Source organism: Medicago sativa, chromosome 3 (genome assembly GCF_051527215.1).
Source record: "Medicago sativa cultivar Bolivia chromosome 3, Bolivia_mono, whole genome shotgun sequence".
Classification (NCBI taxonomy): Eukaryota; Viridiplantae; Streptophyta; class Magnoliopsida; order Fabales; family Fabaceae; genus Medicago; species Medicago sativa.
Genome location: NC_140751.1, coordinates 4,481,522 through 4,499,185, shown reverse-complemented (window position 1 = coordinate 4,499,185; position 17,664 = coordinate 4,481,522). Strand labels below are relative to the sequence as shown.

At 29.4% G+C, this 17,664-nt stretch overlaps 1 protein-coding gene across 1 annotated transcript; it reads right to left on the bottom strand.

Annotated features, from left to right (window-relative positions):
• Positions 1–9,660: 9,660 nt before the first annotated feature.
• On the bottom strand, positions 9,661–11,542 carry LOC146935066 (aspartic proteinase Asp1-like). The gene is made up of 8 exons (XM_085757777.1): positions 11,336–11,542; positions 11,103–11,229; positions 10,819–11,009; positions 10,505–10,732; positions 10,298–10,457; positions 9,999–10,187; positions 9,843–9,915; positions 9,661–9,758 (listed from the first exon to the last, which is right to left on the bottom strand). The coding sequence occupies exons 1-8, from the start codon at positions 11,500–11,502 to the stop codon at positions 9,661–9,663; spliced, it is 1,233 nt and encodes a 410-aa protein (XP_085613903.1). The 5' UTR covers positions 11,503–11,542.
• Positions 11,543–17,664: the final 6,122 nt, after the last annotated feature.

Here is a 17,664-nt window from a genome sequence, read left to right as displayed (position 1 = left end):
AAATTTTCTCTACCAATGTGGAAACCAAGTATGGATGTTTGTTAAAGTATAAATTATTTTCTACTAATGTGGAATCCAAGTATGGATGTTTGTTAAAAGTTCCGGATTTTTTACTTAAATATAATATATTATCAGTTAAGGTAATATTTTTTTAAATAATATTAAAATATAAAGGTGACATTGATAATCATTATTTGGAACATCCATTAAATTATAATGACACCTTCAATATTGTTTAGAAATTATCTATTCTCAAATTCTTTAAAATTTTCTATTATAACAATTTATCAATATTTCAAAGTAACAAGATTTTTTTGGACAAAAAGTAAAAAGAATTTGAAAATTCTAACAAATAACCATACATGAATTTATCATTAAAATAAAATTAATTTATGAATTGATAAACCATTTAAATATCAAATTAAAAATAGAAAAATGTGTATTCTAGACGGATAAAAGAGATATGAATATTGGGGAAGAAGAAAACTAATACAAAGAACGACAATTGTCAGATCATTATAAATGTTTGACTTTAATTATAATTCTTTATAAAGTCACACATATAGTTAATTGTGATTTGCTTAAAGTGTTACATTTTTTGGTGTATGGTTTCACGTTTGTATTATACCAAACATGCATGAGTATTATAAAGACAATTGAAATTATTATTTTTACGATAAAACAATTTAGACAATTGGAATTTTATTTTATTTTTATGAAGCCCTTAAACTTTAATATCATTTGTATATCAAAAATAATTCTTACTGGCTTGTTCAAAAAAAAAAATTTAATTCTTACTGTGTATAGATTATTTTTCTTTCATCAGTTGAATGAAACTAATTTTGTCTATTTATTATATGATTTTGATTGTGTTCATTTTGGAATTTGTTTGGATTGGTTTCAACTATGTATGTCAACAATTATTTGGAATTTGATTATGATTTAAATCAAGAAAAAGAATCCTCATGTTGACACTTGACATAGGGATGCATAAGTTTTTCAAACGTCTATAAATAAGATTGCTAGTAATAGATATTTTCTAACCCTAAGATTAAGTGACTTAAGTTATTAAATCAAGAAGATCATTAATGAATATGCATAAAATTTTGATTCTGTTATATATATATATATATATATATATATTTATAAAAAAATAAAAAATCGGTCCAAATCCTCTACATTTCTCAAAAAAATAAAATAAAAAGATAAATACAAATAAGAAGTTGGTGGAACTAAAATTCAAAAATATTTTAATCATTGGATTCCACCGATCTCTTGCTTGAATCTATTTTATAAATTTATAAATGGAAAGTCAACACATACAAAATGGAATATATTTCTCAAACTAAAAAAATGTAACGGAAACGTTGGCACATGATATATGTAGGAATAAAATGTTTGATACATTAAAGAGATGACTCATATTCCCGGTGTATTAATGATGTATTAGTATTATTATTATTACTCTTTCTTTTCTAAGCTTAATTTTATCCATTAAAATTTTCAATAATAAAAATGGGAGAACAATAGGAAGAAAATAAACCTAATACATTATATTTTCATGAGAACAAACTTTTGTTCAAAAGATAAGCTTATGATACTTGCTGTGATATTAACTATTTATATATTATGTTTGAACATATGTTAGAAAAAATATGATTAGTATTATCAAGTAAGTACTATTATTATAAAATAGTTTAAGTTTAGTTAGATAAAATTCATTTATTTTCCATCATTATCAAAATTGTTGGTGCACTTCCCAAGCCCATCTTGATAAGTTTGTGGTATGTTATCTCCATCTTTTGGTGGTATGCGTATCATTCCATAGATTAATCAATTCAAGCACTTCCTATTTGCCTGTGATTTTGGAAAACGGGGGCTAGTTCTGATTATTACAAGTGAGATCGAACTAGAAATCTCAATACCGTTGTGCAAAGGTTTTTATCGGAAAAGAGTTTGAAAAAAGGCCATGAAATGCACTCAGGTTGCTTAGAGAGCAAGACGGGTTTGATATAAAAAGGCACTGTCTCTCGACAGGTTTGAGAATGCGATTAAGAGCATAAAATAAAGCAAGTTAAAAGTAAGTTTACGCACGTAAACTCAAGGAAAAGGTAAAATGCAATGGATTAAAATAAAAGGGGTGGTCTACAAATCAGTTTACATACATTCTGTATAACTCGTTTCCCTATACGCCGGTAGTTTGAGTGTTGTAGAATTCTGTATATGATTTACGACCCACTTTTTGGCTTGGAAACTACTATTTATACTAAAAAAAACTAGATGTCAAACCACTAACTCCATGATCAACATTTCTTCCGTCTTGGACAAACACTTGTCCCACGTTTTCCACTAAAAGGAAACCGCTTCCTTGCTTGAAATTGTGCTTCCTGCCCTTTTGCCTGTCTTCGACGTGAAACTGTCCTTTCAGCCTTGCTTTGTCGAGATTCAGGTTATACGCCTTAGGCTTAATGCTTCGTCGAGATTCTTCAATTAAAATAAGGAAGCTTCTTCGATTCCGTCAAAGTTAAAGGTCAAACAAATGTCGACCATATGAAACAAGCCTGTCAAATTTACAGGCTAACAAATGCCCCCAAAAAAATACCTTTTTCGAAGACATAAACTCCACAGAGGAGAACATTGGCATTTTTTTAGACTTATTCTTGAGTCATCATGAAGCATGATGCCATAGCTATCATTGCATTTAGACATAGTATTTTCATGTCTCGTAACTTTAGGTCTTCCATCAATGCGCTACCTTCTGCCTCTAGCCCTTTCAATTTTTAGTGCTCATAAGCATTCGCCTTTTTCTGAGACACATGGTGATTTTAAACCGTGACATGAAGAGTCTTCATATGATGTCAATAAATCTTTTTACCATCCATCGTTCACTTTCTTCATCCCTTCTCTCTCATTCCTTTGCGTGATCTTCCCTTAAAAAAGAAAGAATCGGAGTACAAAGAATGGAACGCATTTCAGATGATGATCTGCTCAACATTCTCAAGAGAGTAGTAGCTTCTCATGTTGGGCGCTTTCTTCGTTTCAGGGCAACGCCTTCTCTTCACTAGAGACTTGCCAAAACTTCTGAAGTTCTTCGAGCTTTGCCAAGGAATTGTCTATCATTCCTTACATACCCTAAGCCCTATGTCAGGAAGCAAATTCTTATCCGACGTATCACTGATAGCGGACATCCAGCTTTTTGTGTAGCTCGAGTGGATTATCTTCTTCATGCGACATATTTCGACCTTGGAGAAATTCGACAAATTCTCCTGAATGCAAAAGCAAACTGCTCCATTGAAGCAAAGTACTTTTTAATGATTCTCGACGCTCTAGCCAGCGATGGATTTTCTCTAGCAGATGTCTTCTCGGTCTTTGAAGACATTTTTGAGTGCAAGCAACATTCTAATTGAAAAAGGGCCCTTGTGTGGGCTCCAGGTTGCTACTCGTCAAGACCTCTTCATCGTGAATTGGACTATCAGCTTACGTCTCGATCTTATAAAACTTGCAAAGGTTCTGGGTGGAAACTGAATGTATTTTCACCATCTCCGGGTTTTGACGACGATTATTTCATGACCAACATCTGTTTCTCCTGTCATCTTAATGCCGAGCTTTTGTGGTTTTTAACCCATTTTCGTTTCTCTGGGGCATTCTAATTTGTTCAAGGACACAAAGCCTTTTTTGATGTGTCGAACTAAAATAGGTTAGGAACTAATTTCGACATATTTATCAAAGAAACTGATTCCTTTGACGATCTGTAAAATGGTAAAGAACCTCAATTATTTAAGATAAGAATTATTTGCAACCCGAGTAAGCGTTCGCAAACAAACCAAAGTTGTAAGTAAAACTTAATAAATATAATTGCTTGCCTCCAAACTTTGATATTGACAAATTTGCCACAAAGGTTTTAAATATGAATTACATCTATCTCGGTTTCGCCCACTGCTTATGGTTTTCTTACTTAAAATTTTCAATCTTTAAGGCAAGTAATGCCAAATTTCACCATTTAATTTTTAACTAAGGAATTACATCCATTCCTTAACAAAGATACAATCAAATTTATGGTCAACTGCCCAAAGTTTCCGTAAGTTTAAACTTGAGTGTTTCGATAGTATCTTCATCAATGGTTTCCTAACCATCTTTTGATAAGTACTAGCCATTAAGGCCTGTTTGATTTCAGACTCCGGCTACACAACCGTGATTTGATTCTAAGCATCTTGCTTAGATGTGATGATCATCTTCATCATTCCCTAAGGTTAGGGAATTCATATCCTCCATGTCAGATTCTGTGTCGAATGTCTCCCTTTCCCACATGAAGCCATGAGTTGGATGGAGTTTCCAAGAACTTGCATCTGCTTGATTAGCATCATCAATTTTTGCAGATGAACATGGAGCGATATTCGCTAAGTTCTTGTCAAAGGTCTTCCTTGTGATTTGATTTACTTCAGCAAGAAAATAGCTTTGGTCATCCTCAATGTTCTCGACTATACCATCAACTCTCTAGATCGAGTTACTTTGGTGCATGGTTGATGGAACAACACCTATCCCATCAATCCATTCTCTCCCCAACAACAAGTCGAAATTAGCTTTTGATGGGAACACCATGAATAAAGTTGGTCTAACCACAGTTCCCACCGTTAGACTTACTTGGAGAGAACCAAGGGAATGTCCAGCCTTTCCTTTGTAATTCGACAAAATCACATTATGAAGCTTCAAATAATTGTTGGTCTTACCAATCCTTTTGAGTAAGGATTGAGGCATTAGATTGACAGTAGTGCCACCTTCGACAAACACTTTGTTAACACTAACCTCATCCACTTTGGATTGGATGAACAAAGGTTTGAGATGATTCTTCATCGAATCATCAGGTTGTTAGCACTAAACTCAAAAATGTACTTCATCTTTATGGAATGCACTTAAATTCAAAATTTAATTTGATTTTACAATGTTTGTTAACTCGTAAAAAAAATTCTGCTAATGTGAAATCCAAGTATGGATGTTTATTAAAATTTTCAAATTTGTTACTTAAATTTAATACAATATCTATTATGGTAATAAATTTTTAAATATTATTGAAATATAAAAGTGACATTGACAATCATTGTTTGGACAATTTTATTATACTAGTTGTTATGTGTATACGTCATGCATTTTTTTCCGCATAATAGGGTAAATTAGCTTTTTACTAACATCCATTAAAATATAATGTCACCTTCAATATTGTTTAAAAAAAAAAGCAATTCTCAAATTCATTAAAATTTACTATCATAACAATTTATCATTATTTTAAAGTAACAAGAATTTGAAAATTCTTCCTTTAAAAAAAAAAGAAGAATTTGAAAATTCTAACAAATAACCATACATGAATTTATCATTAAAATAAAAAATTTATAAATTGACAAACCATTTAAATATCAAATTAAAAATAGAAAAAAGTGTATTTTAGAAGAATAAAAGAGATATGATTATTGGGGAAGAAGAAAACTATTATAAACAACGATAATCATCAGATCATTATAAATGCTTGACTTTAATTATAATTATTTATAAAGTCAGATAATTATCATATCGTTATAAATGTTTGAACATTAGCTAGAAAAAAATATGATTAGTATTATCAAGTAAATAACAGTATTATTAAATAGTTTAACATTAGTTAGATAAAATTCACATCATTTCCATCGTTATCAAAATTGCTGGTGCACCTCCCAATCCCATCAATGATACTTAGTACTTTACCCAACATTATATATTTGCTGCCTCGTAGTGGAAAGACATGTTGTATGTGACGACTGAATATAGCCCAATGTCTGTTTGGATGAATCAACGTAAGTTTATGGTATCCTATCTTCATCTTTTGTTGCACATCTACTTAGTAGCATTCTATATATTAATCAATTCAAGTACTTCACCATTTCAAACTTTTTGAAATCTTCTCAATTGCTGTTTTTTTTTTGAAAAATATCAAAATCAAGAGTACTCAAAAATATATATTAATGAAACGCTTGTCATATTACACACATATGGAATTTCTATAAGTATTGATATTTCACTACTTCATTGCTTACATGCTTACATACTATATCTTATTATTAATAAGTTTTTGTTGATATAAGAACATGTAAACATATTTGAGAGTTACATATATAAAGGTTTGGCTAATTAATGTATATACGATATTATCTTTTGAAATGGCTAATGTTAGTAATAATTTGTTAGATTAGTTTTTCTCTTTTGTTTAAGTTTGAGCCCATACCTCAAACTCTTTAAAACTTATCATCATAATGTAATTTGCAAGAAAATTCTCTTTTTCACTACAATTTTCAAGAAGAAAAATCCACTTACATCTTCAAGATTAATTTGTAATGCAGCCAAATCTCGGACCCCAAAGGTTGATTTGTTCTCCTCGTGAAATATTTTTTATTTTTTTTTTTGAGTAATCCTCGTGGAATATTTATTTACTTTCACATTCTAGCACTCAACAAATTGCTCGAGTTCATAAACCAATTGAAAAAGAACATGTACTCAACCATTTGAAACGCTAACTTGAAATATTGATGAAGAAATAATCGCATACCTAATTTATTACCTTCACCGAACTCATAGAGTTTTGGTGTTAAGAAATTGCAAACGATATAATTGTGTGATTCACCGAGTTCTTCGACCCAAAAGGTTGATTTTCCTCCTCTTGGAATATTTCTTTACTCTCACATTCTAGAACTCTACAAAATAGTTAATTTCAAAAACCAATAGAAAAACACGAAATCAGATATTTAAAAAATGAACTTGAAATATAGATGAAGAAAAGACCTCATACCTAATTTCTTATTGTCACCACGTTCCTAAGTCTTTGGTGTTAAGAAATTGACAATCATGTAATTGTGTCATCCAACAAGATCTCGAACCTCAAAGGTTGATTTTCCTTCTCCTGAAATATTTCTTTGTTTTCATACTCTATAACTCGACAACAAGATCAAGTTCATAAACCAACGGAATAAACATGCAATCAATGATTTAATACACTGATTTGAAATATAAATTAAGAAATGATCTCCTACCTAATTTATTATTGTCGCTGCACTCCTAGGATATGGATTAAGAAATGATCATATTTGACAATTTGTGACAGGTAGAACAGATATTAAAGTCCAGGATTTTGTAAGGAAAATACAACATCCAAATGTATTATGCATTTCATTATACTTACACAATCACACAACCTATCAATGTTCCATAAAGACAACTTTATGTGATTCGTTTATTACATAAAAAGAAATAACAACTCTAGACTAGCACAAATCTCTCAGGAAGTTCCACAACTCTTGTTCACAATCATCTTCAGGAAATCTGCAGACCACATAACATGTTAAGAATATTGATAGTTAGTAGTTAGTTAAAATTACTTTGTTAGTTAGAGCACTAGTTTAGTACTATATAAGTCACGACGTTGACTCATTTGTAACTAAAACAGAATAAAACTCGTAATTCTACTAACAATGACCATGTAGAAGTTATTCAGAAACATGACACAACCTTATAGTTATTCAGAAATCACAAACTGACACGATTTGCGAAGAGAAATGGACGTGCTTGCTACTGGAAATGTGAATGCAAACTGAATTGCGGACCTTCTATATATGTTAATAACAGAGTCTTCAACCTCAACTGCATATTGCGGAAAATAGCACCTTGTTCAAAATATTTACACCTACATGCTATAGCGCTGCTACCTAACAACACTTTGCACTAAATAGCATATCGCCAAAGAATAGTAATTTGTTCAAATTGTTCTAAGCTACAGCGTCATTATATCCACAATTTCACAACACTGGTTAATAATACAACAAACAAATCAAATCATGTAAATTGGAAAATACCCATAGGTGTAAGATCTAGTCAGGCATGCTATGTACTATTCAAATCAATTGAAACTTTCTGGCTTGCTCAAATCAATTTCGAAGATCTAACTGTTCCAACAATATGCAATAAGACGAAAAAAGTATTGGTCCAAGGGTGTGAAAGGAAAAGTCCGTCACCTTGCCATGTTCCCCTCCAATTTCTCATTTATAACAATTATTTAAGTAGCATAAAATTCAAAAACTATACATGACACAAATCAAACTATAACCAGATCAACATAATAAATATTAATAGAATTGAAATATAGAAAATTTACATTCATCAAACTCATCGAGAATAGATCTTGTAAAATATCTAGACACAAGGTTTAAAGCACATGATATTTCCAAAGAGGGTCAAACTGAATATACAAGCACCAAAGTTCCTACTGAAATTCAATATACTAGCTACCATTTTCCCTTTGCAACCATTCAGCCACAAGTGCACTAAATGTTGAGAATACAAGGTAAAGAGAACTAAGAAAACATGCATAACTGATTTCCTTAGATTCATTTGTGCTTAAATTGTGCAGTTAGAATCCTTTTGATATCTAAGATTTTTGTGCAATGCATAATTCTAACTTGTGTAAATCTTAGGAGTTACTTCTCAAATTTGGTATTAGGACCAAAAAGTGTACTGATGTGGTAGGGCATCTACTAAGGTGATTTTGACACACTAAATAAATAACTAACTAACATTAGAAGACTGCAAATAGCACAATGGCAAAAACACTAGTTCATAACGTTGACACTTATGATGACTTCCATACTTGATTTTGAATCCTCATGTTGAGCAAAGTAACTAAATTTAAATCATGTACTCTGGCTTAAGAAATTGACTTGGAAGACCCACTATAAGAAAGTATGTAGATTCATTAAATAATCACGGAGTCTAGCTGCATAATCATATCAGTTAGGATAACAAATGTATGCCGATAACGAGTCAAAACTATAACATGGACATCTACTGCACTCTTGGTTCACTACATTATTTCCTAGTTCGGCTCAAGCGTCAACTGCAAATTTGCCTAAACCTATTGTTCCAAGACACAACTTAGTTGTAAAAATTTGAAAATAAAAAATTATGCAGCGAAACAGAAATTTTTCTCTCTTGCACTCAACGATTGTAGTTCTAGCTCTTATTCCTTTGACCTCAAAATAGTAATTTAGGCACATATGTACAACTCAATTGTAATTAAGGGAATCAAAAGCCATGACAACGATATAAACTCACTGTGTTTTCTAATATGGTATTAGATTCTATCGATTGGTACCCACCATTTAAGTACAATTACCAAGCCCAATAGTTTCGGGTGTGAGGGGTTTTATTGGAAAAAATCCAAGTTCAACATAAAATAAATATATAAAGTCAAAAATGAGTTTCTAAAGTGTGAACACATCCTCACCGTACAAGCCGGTTTTAGAATGACAAGTCATATTCAGTTCAGTTCAGTTCATCCAATACCTTTGTGTCAAAAGAAAAATGAGAAGAGTTGTTCGATCACTACAAATGCCAACAATATAAGTTTTATGGACAACGTATTAAAAATACACTCAACACAAGGGGCGAGTTGATTATTAGAATGGAGAAAATGAAGAAATAACTCAACAATCAAATATTTATTGAAATTCTATTATCATATAGTTTAATGTTAATTCTTTTGGGGAAGAATGCAAATTATTTAAGGCTAGTACAATACAAGATGTGTATTTATTTTATTGAATCTTGCCATCATCCATATCCTCCTCCCTCTTAAGCCTCAATCGATCAACGAGGTGGGGGAATTTTAGAACAATTGTTAGGGACCCATCCAATCCGCTTTCTCTCGTTGTCAAAAATCATTATCTTATCGTTCATAGATAAAGCTGTTGACAGCAAAACAAAATGTTATTACAAATCAAAGTAATAATAATCAGTACAAATATAAAAGAGAAAAATTTCTTTACTACCTCCTATCACATTATCATCACCAAAACCATTTACAGCGCTATCTTCGATTAGCAAGCATATATTTCCTTTTCTCTGAAAATTAAGGATATATAGCTAGCACATTAGTATATAATTACTTAATTAGAGGATCATATATAAAATCAAAGGTAGCTCACCGAGAGGGTTATATAATGTTTAACTAGTAGTTGAAAATGCACATCGTTTAGGAAGCTCAATGTTATAGGCTTCAAATACTCTTTGCTGACATCGTCTATAGACGTAAATCGTTTCTCACCCTCCCAACACATTAGAGTGCCTTCCTTAGCAAGTTTAAACTTTTTTTTCGAATTCAATTCTTTATTTATCTGAAATATTAATTAATATTTGATCAATAACCAATATGAACTGAAAACGTTATAGTAAATAAATAAGTCGATGAAATTGATATATAATAATTTATATGATTTTTGCTCACGAGATCCAAAAGAACTTTATAATCTATAGAATTGAAGTATGAACGAGCAGTTCCGCAATCAAACATAAGGTCACGACCCTTAATAGAAGTAGGTTTCCCATTGAAAAACAGATCTATTAGTCCTGCAAAATAGCGTCCTTCCTCAGCCTTGTTATTATTTCTGCATATATAAACAAACAAATTAAATTAATTAAATCATTTACTAACATTGAGGGACTTATGTTAGGTGTCCAACTAATCTGTGTAGGCGATTTGGGAATGAATTTATCTCCAAAGAATATGTACCCTCCTCCTTTTTTTATGCAATGACCTACCACATTTTGAATCAAGTATTGAGATTTAAGCTGGGACAATATGCTGGCCTTACCATACCCAAGCCCAAGGATCCCTTCAATATGTTGGTTTTTATAGGGAACCTTCAATTTATTTGTACACCTGTCATATTAATTTGAACACATAAACATAAATTATTATCAAATCAAAACTAGCTACATAATCTTTGGTGCGTGCGAGTAACTCACCCGAATGTCAGTGCAGATCCCTGTATACTGTCTTTTACTAGGTATCCCTCAGCTTCAAGAGAGTCTGCATATTCTTTTTGAAACTCACATGGCAATGAGTCACTCTTTCGTTTTTTCGTGACTGCATCACACATGGGCGTCCCATAGTTCACAAATTTGTTCTTGTCAAGTTTATAAAGTTTATCCTTAGGCTGCAAAATTAACAAAAATCAGCAGCATATATATAGTACTAATTAATTATTAGAATATAATAATTATGTCAAAATTAGCAGAATATATATTACCAGAGTGCAACCTTCACATTTTTCATCATAATCACACTGAACCCAAGTGAGATCACTACCCGTGTCAATATCAAGGTTAAAGGACTGTACGGGATTGTTGCCAATCTTGAAGGACACCGTGTAATCCCTGCAATGCATATATGCATCTTAATAAGAATAAGTTGATATATATATATATAAGTTTTGGAATAAATGTTGAGGAAGAAATATAAGTGGCATTATTGATGGCCTACCCAGGTAACCTTTCTTTAATCGGAAGAACAGTAGAAGAAACAAGGTTATGAAATGATAATAATTCTGAGGAATTGGCATCCAAGGATGATAAGGAATGTGATGGGGAAATTATAGAAATAAGTAGCAGAAGGAGGAGTGTAGCTAGTGCAATTCCCTTCATATCCATCTTCACAATGTTTTTAGAAATCAAATGAAATCGTGTAATGTGGAAAACACATGAGGATGGCTTATGCTTATATAGGGAAATTTAACTTAATTTACCACGTCGGTTAATTTAAACTTTATATAAATTAGATGATGTATTATCTGACATATAGTTCATACGAAATTAATTCATATTATTTTTTTTGCGTTAACTTTTTAACAACTACTCCCACAGTCCCGTTTTTAAACTACGGCCATTGAAAGTTTTTTGATACATACTAAAATAATTATTATATGATATAGTAATTTTATAAAATGATATATATTTTAAAAAAATTATAAGTTATTAAGAGTATTGTATATAATATTAACTATAATAAGATTAAATAAATAAAAATTAGTATTTCTTAAGAACACAAAATGACAATCTATTTGTTTTTTGTACAATTTGGATCGAAAAAACTTAAATACCTATGGTATGGTTTGAATGACCTCTAAAAAAAATATATGATTCAATTTTATGTAGTTGAAATTTTTTCATGAAGACACACTAAAATCATATGTTTGTTGTAAAATATAATCAATAGTATACTAAAAACTAACAATTTTAGGAATGAAATTACTCGATTATAATTGAAATGTATGAAATTGTAAAAATATACATTAAATTTATCTAGTAAATATTATTGAAAAATTAAAATCCAGCAAATAATAGATTAATATAGTAAATTATACTAATAAAAAGTATTAAAATTTATTTATGCAATTTGGTTTGAATGCAAATACCCTATTTGCAACGCAGTGAAACAATGATTAAATTTCAGGTGAGAGTTACACTCACATTATTAATCAATTGACACACATCAAATATGATTATCTTAGTTTTGTAAAAAAAAAAAAATGGTTATTCTTGTTGAATGAATCTATAGGGATTTTTTTTTTAATCTATGCATTTTTTTTTTTGAGAGGTTCTTTGCATTAATTAACAGTGTGAATATTTACATATACATCTAATTAAATAATATAAAATATACATTTTATAGAAAAAAAATTAGAGCTTGCAAAAAATGTCATCAACAAACAATTTAATTGGATTATTATTTCCAGAATGTTTTCATTTTTTTAATTTTTCCAGATTTTATTTTTTATTTTTAAAATTTTCCAGATTTTTGTTTTCATTTTTATTAATTTTTTCGGTATTTTTTTCATTTTTTTTTATTTGTTAAGAATTTTTTCCGTTTTTTAAAAAAAAAAATTTAAAAAATTTTTTAAAATTTTTTTTTAAAAAATATATATTTTTTAATTAAAAAAATAAAAATGCCACGTGTACAATATAAAAAAATAAAATAATTATACAGTCAGCGTGCCACGTGACGTGGCGCGCCACATCAGCACCTGGCGTGTGCCAGATTCGACCAGGGGTGTTTTCGACAGAATCTTCAAATTACAGGGTCGGAATCTTAACAAAATTTATTACAGGGGGGAAAACCGGAACTCGCCCAAATTACAGGGGGTAAACACATATTAACCCTTATTTTAATTTAAAAAATATTAAAAAATATTTTATTTTATTTTTTTAATAATTAAAAAAATAAAATAAAAAAGCATTACACATGTAATGGTTACCGATGCAAGACTGCAAGGTGATAAACTCCTAAATTAAGATGCACATGGATAAAAAAAAAGATGTTCAATAATTTTGGTGAAAACCAGTCTTATTTTTATAGTGTTTGAACTAAAACACTCTCACAACAAAGTAAAGAAAACAAATTTGAAAAACAGTGACAAAATAAATTTAATGGATCCTTCATTTTGAGGCTGCTCTCAACCTATCTTTATCAATTGCTTTTTCCACTTCCCATTTTGAACTCTAAATTAACATGCACGTCTCAGACACGACACTGTATTTCCTGCCAACCACCCACCAACCTTGCATATTTTGGCCTGGGTTAATATGTGTTTACCCACCTGTAATTTGGGCGAGTTCCGGTTTTCCCCCCTGTAATAAATTTTGTTAAGATTCCGACCCTGTAATTTGAAGATTCCGTCGAAAACACCCCTGGTCGAATCTGGCACACGGCAGGTGCTGATGTGGCGCGCCACGTCACCTTTTTTTATCATGACGTGGCACGCTGACTGTATAATTATTTTATTTTTTATTAAAAAAACATTATTTTAAAAAAAAATTAATTTTTTTTTTAAAAAACGAAAAAAATTCTTAACAAATAAAAAAAATGAAAAAAATTCTGAAAAAAATAAAAAAATACCGAAAAAGTTAATAAAAATGAAAACAAAAATCTGGAAAATTTTAAAAATAAAAAATAAAATCTGGAAAAATTAAAAAAAATGAAAACATTCGGGAAAAAAGATTAATCTTGAAAATTTTGAAAATGATCAATCTTGAAATTTTTGAAAAAAGATTAATCAGCTCTATGGGACTGGTTGTTTCTTTTCAAAAATTTCCTCAATTTTCAATACAAATAAAACATGTAACACATCGTAAATATTGAAAAAATTCCAGATTGTTTTTATTTTTCGAAAAAGAAGTTTTTCAAATTTTCTCAACAAAAAAAATCTTGAAAATATTTTTATTTTTAAAAATCTGTGTACAAATTTATTTAAAAATTTAGTAAAATTCAGATTTTTTTTTAATTTTTTTGACGATGTGTTACAAATTTGAGAATATTTTCTAATATTTAAAAATTGAGGATAAAAACAATCTGGAAGTTATTTGTATTGAAAATCGAGGACATTTTTGAAAAGTACTTTCTGAAAAAAAATGAATTTTTTTCATTTTTCCGGTATTGAAAAAAATCTGGAAATATGAATTTTTCGAAATTTATTAATTTTTTCCAGAATGTTTTCATTTTTTTAATTTTTCCAGATTTTATTTTTTATTTTTAAAATTTTTCAGATTTTGGTTTTCATTTTTATTAATTTTTTCGGTAGTTTTTTATTTTTTCAGTATTTTTTTCATTTTTTTTTATTTGTTAAGAATTTTTTCCGTTTTTTTTAAAAAAAAAAATTTAAAAAATTTTTTAAAATTTTTTTTTTAAAAAAAATATATTTTTTAATTAAAAATAAAAATGCCACGTGTACAATATAAAAAAATAAAATAATTATACAGTCAGCATGCCACGTCATCATAAAAAGGTGACGTGGCGCGCCACATCAGCACCTGGTGTGTGCCAGATTCGACCAGGGGTGTTTTCGACGGAATCTTCAAATTACAGAGTCGGAATCTTAACAAAATTTATTACAGGGGGGGAAACCGGAACTTGCCCAAATTACAGGGGGTAAACACATATTAACCCTTATTTTAATTTAAAAAATATTAAAAAATATTTTATTTTATTTTTAATTTTTTAATAATTAAAAAAATAAAATAAAAAAGCATTACACATGTAATGGTTACCGATGCAAGACTGCAAGGTGATAAACTCCTAAATTAAGATGCACATGGCTAAAAAAAAAGATGTTCAATAATTTTGGTGAAAACCAGTCTTATTTTTATAGTGTTTGAACTAAAACACTCTCACAACAAAGTAAAGAAAACAAATTTGAAAAACAGTGACAAAATAAATTTAATGGATCCTTCATTTTGAGGCTGCTCTCAACCTATCTTTATCAATTGCTTTTTCCACTTCCCATTTTGAACTCTAAATTAACATGCACGTCTCAGACACGACACTGTATTTCCTGCCAACCACCCACCAACCTTGCATATTTTGGCCTGGGTTAATATGTGTTTACCCACCTGTAATTTGGGCGAGTTCCGGTTTTCCCCCCTGTAATAAATTTTGTTAAGATTCCGACCCTGTAATTTGAAGATTCCGTCGAAAACACCCCTGGTCGAATCTGGCACACGGCAGGTGCTGATGTGGCGCGCCACGTCACCTTTTTTTATCATGACGTGGCACGCTGACTGTATAATTATTTTATTTTTTATTAAAAAAACATTATTTTAAAAAAAAATTAATTTTTTTTTTAAAAAACGAAAAAAATTCTTAACAAATAAAAAAAATGAAAAAAATTCTGAAAAAAATAAAAAAATACCGAAAAAGTTAATAAAAATGAAAACAAAAATCTGGAAAATTTTAAAAATAAAAAATAAAATCTGGAAAAATTAAAAAAAATGAAAACATTCGGGAAAAAAGATTAATCTTGAAAATTTTGAAAATGATCAATCTTGAAATTTTTGAAAAAAGATTAATCAGCTCTATGGGACTGGTTGTTTCTTTTCAAAAATTTCCTCAATTTTCAATACAAATAAAACATGTAACACATCGTAAATATTGAAAAAATTCCAGATTGTTTTTATTTTTCGAAAAAGAAGTTTTTCAAATTTTCTCAACAAAAAAAATCTTGAAAATATTTTTATTTTTAAAAATCTGTGTACAAATTTATTTAAAAATTTAGTAAAATTCAGATTTTTTTTTAATTTTTTTGACGATGTGTTACAAATTTGAGAATATTTTCTAATATTTAAAAATTGAGGATAAAAACAATCTGGAAGTTATTTGTATTGAAAATCGAGGACATTTTTGAAAAGTACTTTCTGAAAAAAAATGAATTTTTTTCATTTTTCCGGTATTGAAAAAAATCTGGAAATATGAATTTTTCGAAATTTATTAATTTTTTCCAGAATGTTTTCATTTTTTTAATTTTTCCAGATTTTATTTTTTATTTTTAAAATTTTTCAGATTTTGGTTTTCATTTTTATTAATTTTTTCGGTAGTTTTTTATTTTTTCAGTATTTTTTTCATTTTTTTTTATTTGTTAAGAATTTTTTCCGTTTTTTTTAAAAAAAAAAATTTAAAAAATTTTTTAAAATTTTTTTTTTAAAAAAAATATATTTTTTAATTAAAAATAAAAATGCCACGTGTACAATATAAAAAAATAAAATAATTATACAGTCAGCATGCCACGTCATCATAAAAAGGTGACGTGGCGCGCCACATCAGCACCTGGTGTGTGCCAGATTCGACCAGGGGTGTTTTCGACGGAATCTTCAAATTACAGAGTCGGAATCTTAACAAAATTTATTACAGGGGGGGAAACCGGAACTTGCCCAAATTACAGGGGGTAAACACATATTAACCCTTATTTTAATTTAAAAAATATTAAAAAATATTTTATTTTATTTTTAATTTTTTAATAATTAAAAAAATAAAATAAAAAAGCATTACACATGTAATGGTTACCGATGCAAGACTGCAAGGTGATAAACTCCTAAATTAAGATGCACATGGCTAAAAAAAAAGATGTTCAATAATTTTGGTGAAAACCAGTCTTATTTTTATAGTGTTTGAACTAAAACACTCTCACAACAAAGTAAAGAAAACAAATTTGAAAAACAGTGACAAAATAAATTTAATGGATCCTTCATTTTGAGGCTGCTCTCAACCTATCTTTATCAATTGCTTTTTCCACTTCCCATTTTGAACTCTAAATTAACATGCACGTCTCAGACACGACACTGTATTTCCTGCCAACCACCCACCAACCTTGCATATTTTGGCCTGGGTTAATATGTGTTTACCCACCTGTAATTTGGGCGAGTTCCGGTTTTCCCCCCTGTAATAAATTTTGTTAAGATTCCGACCCTGTAATTTGAAGATTCCGTCGAAAACACCCCTGGTCGAATCTGGCACACGGCAGGTGCTGATGTGGCGCGCCACGTCACCTTTTTTATCATGACGTGGCACGCTGACTGTATAATTATTATTTTTTTATATTGTACACGTGGCATTTTTTATTTTTTATTAAAAAACATTATTTTTAAATAATTTTTTTTAAAAAAAAATTAATTTTTTTTTAAAAAAACGAAAAAAATTCTTAACATATAAAAAAAATGAAAAAAAATTAAAAAATACCGAAAAAATTAATAAAAATGAAAACAAAAATCTGGAAAATTTTAAAAATAAAAAATAAAATCTGGAAAAATTAAAAAAAATGAAAACATTCGGGAAAAAAGATTAATCTTGAAAATTTTGAAAATGATCAATCTTGAAATTTTTGAAAAAAGATTAATCATCTCTATGGGACTGGTTGTTTCTTTTCAAAAATTTCCTCAATTTTCAATACAAATAAAACATGTAACACATCGTAAATATTGAAAAAATTCCAGATTGTTTTTATTTTTCGAAAACGAAGTTTTTCAAATTTTCTCAACAAAAAAAAA

Coding starts and splice junctions, on each gene's coding strand:
- LOC146935066 (XM_085757777.1), bottom strand. CDS start 11,502: ATGGATATGAAGGGAATTGCACTAGCTACACTCCTCCTTCTGCTACTT. Junction 10,458..10,504: donor CCTAACATAAGTCCCTCAAT/GTTAGTAAATGA, acceptor TTATATATGCAG/AAATAATAACAAGGCTGAGG. Junction 9,916..9,998: donor AACATTATATAACCCTCTCG/GTGAGCTACCTT, acceptor CTTAATTTTCAG/AGAAAAGGAAATATATGCTT.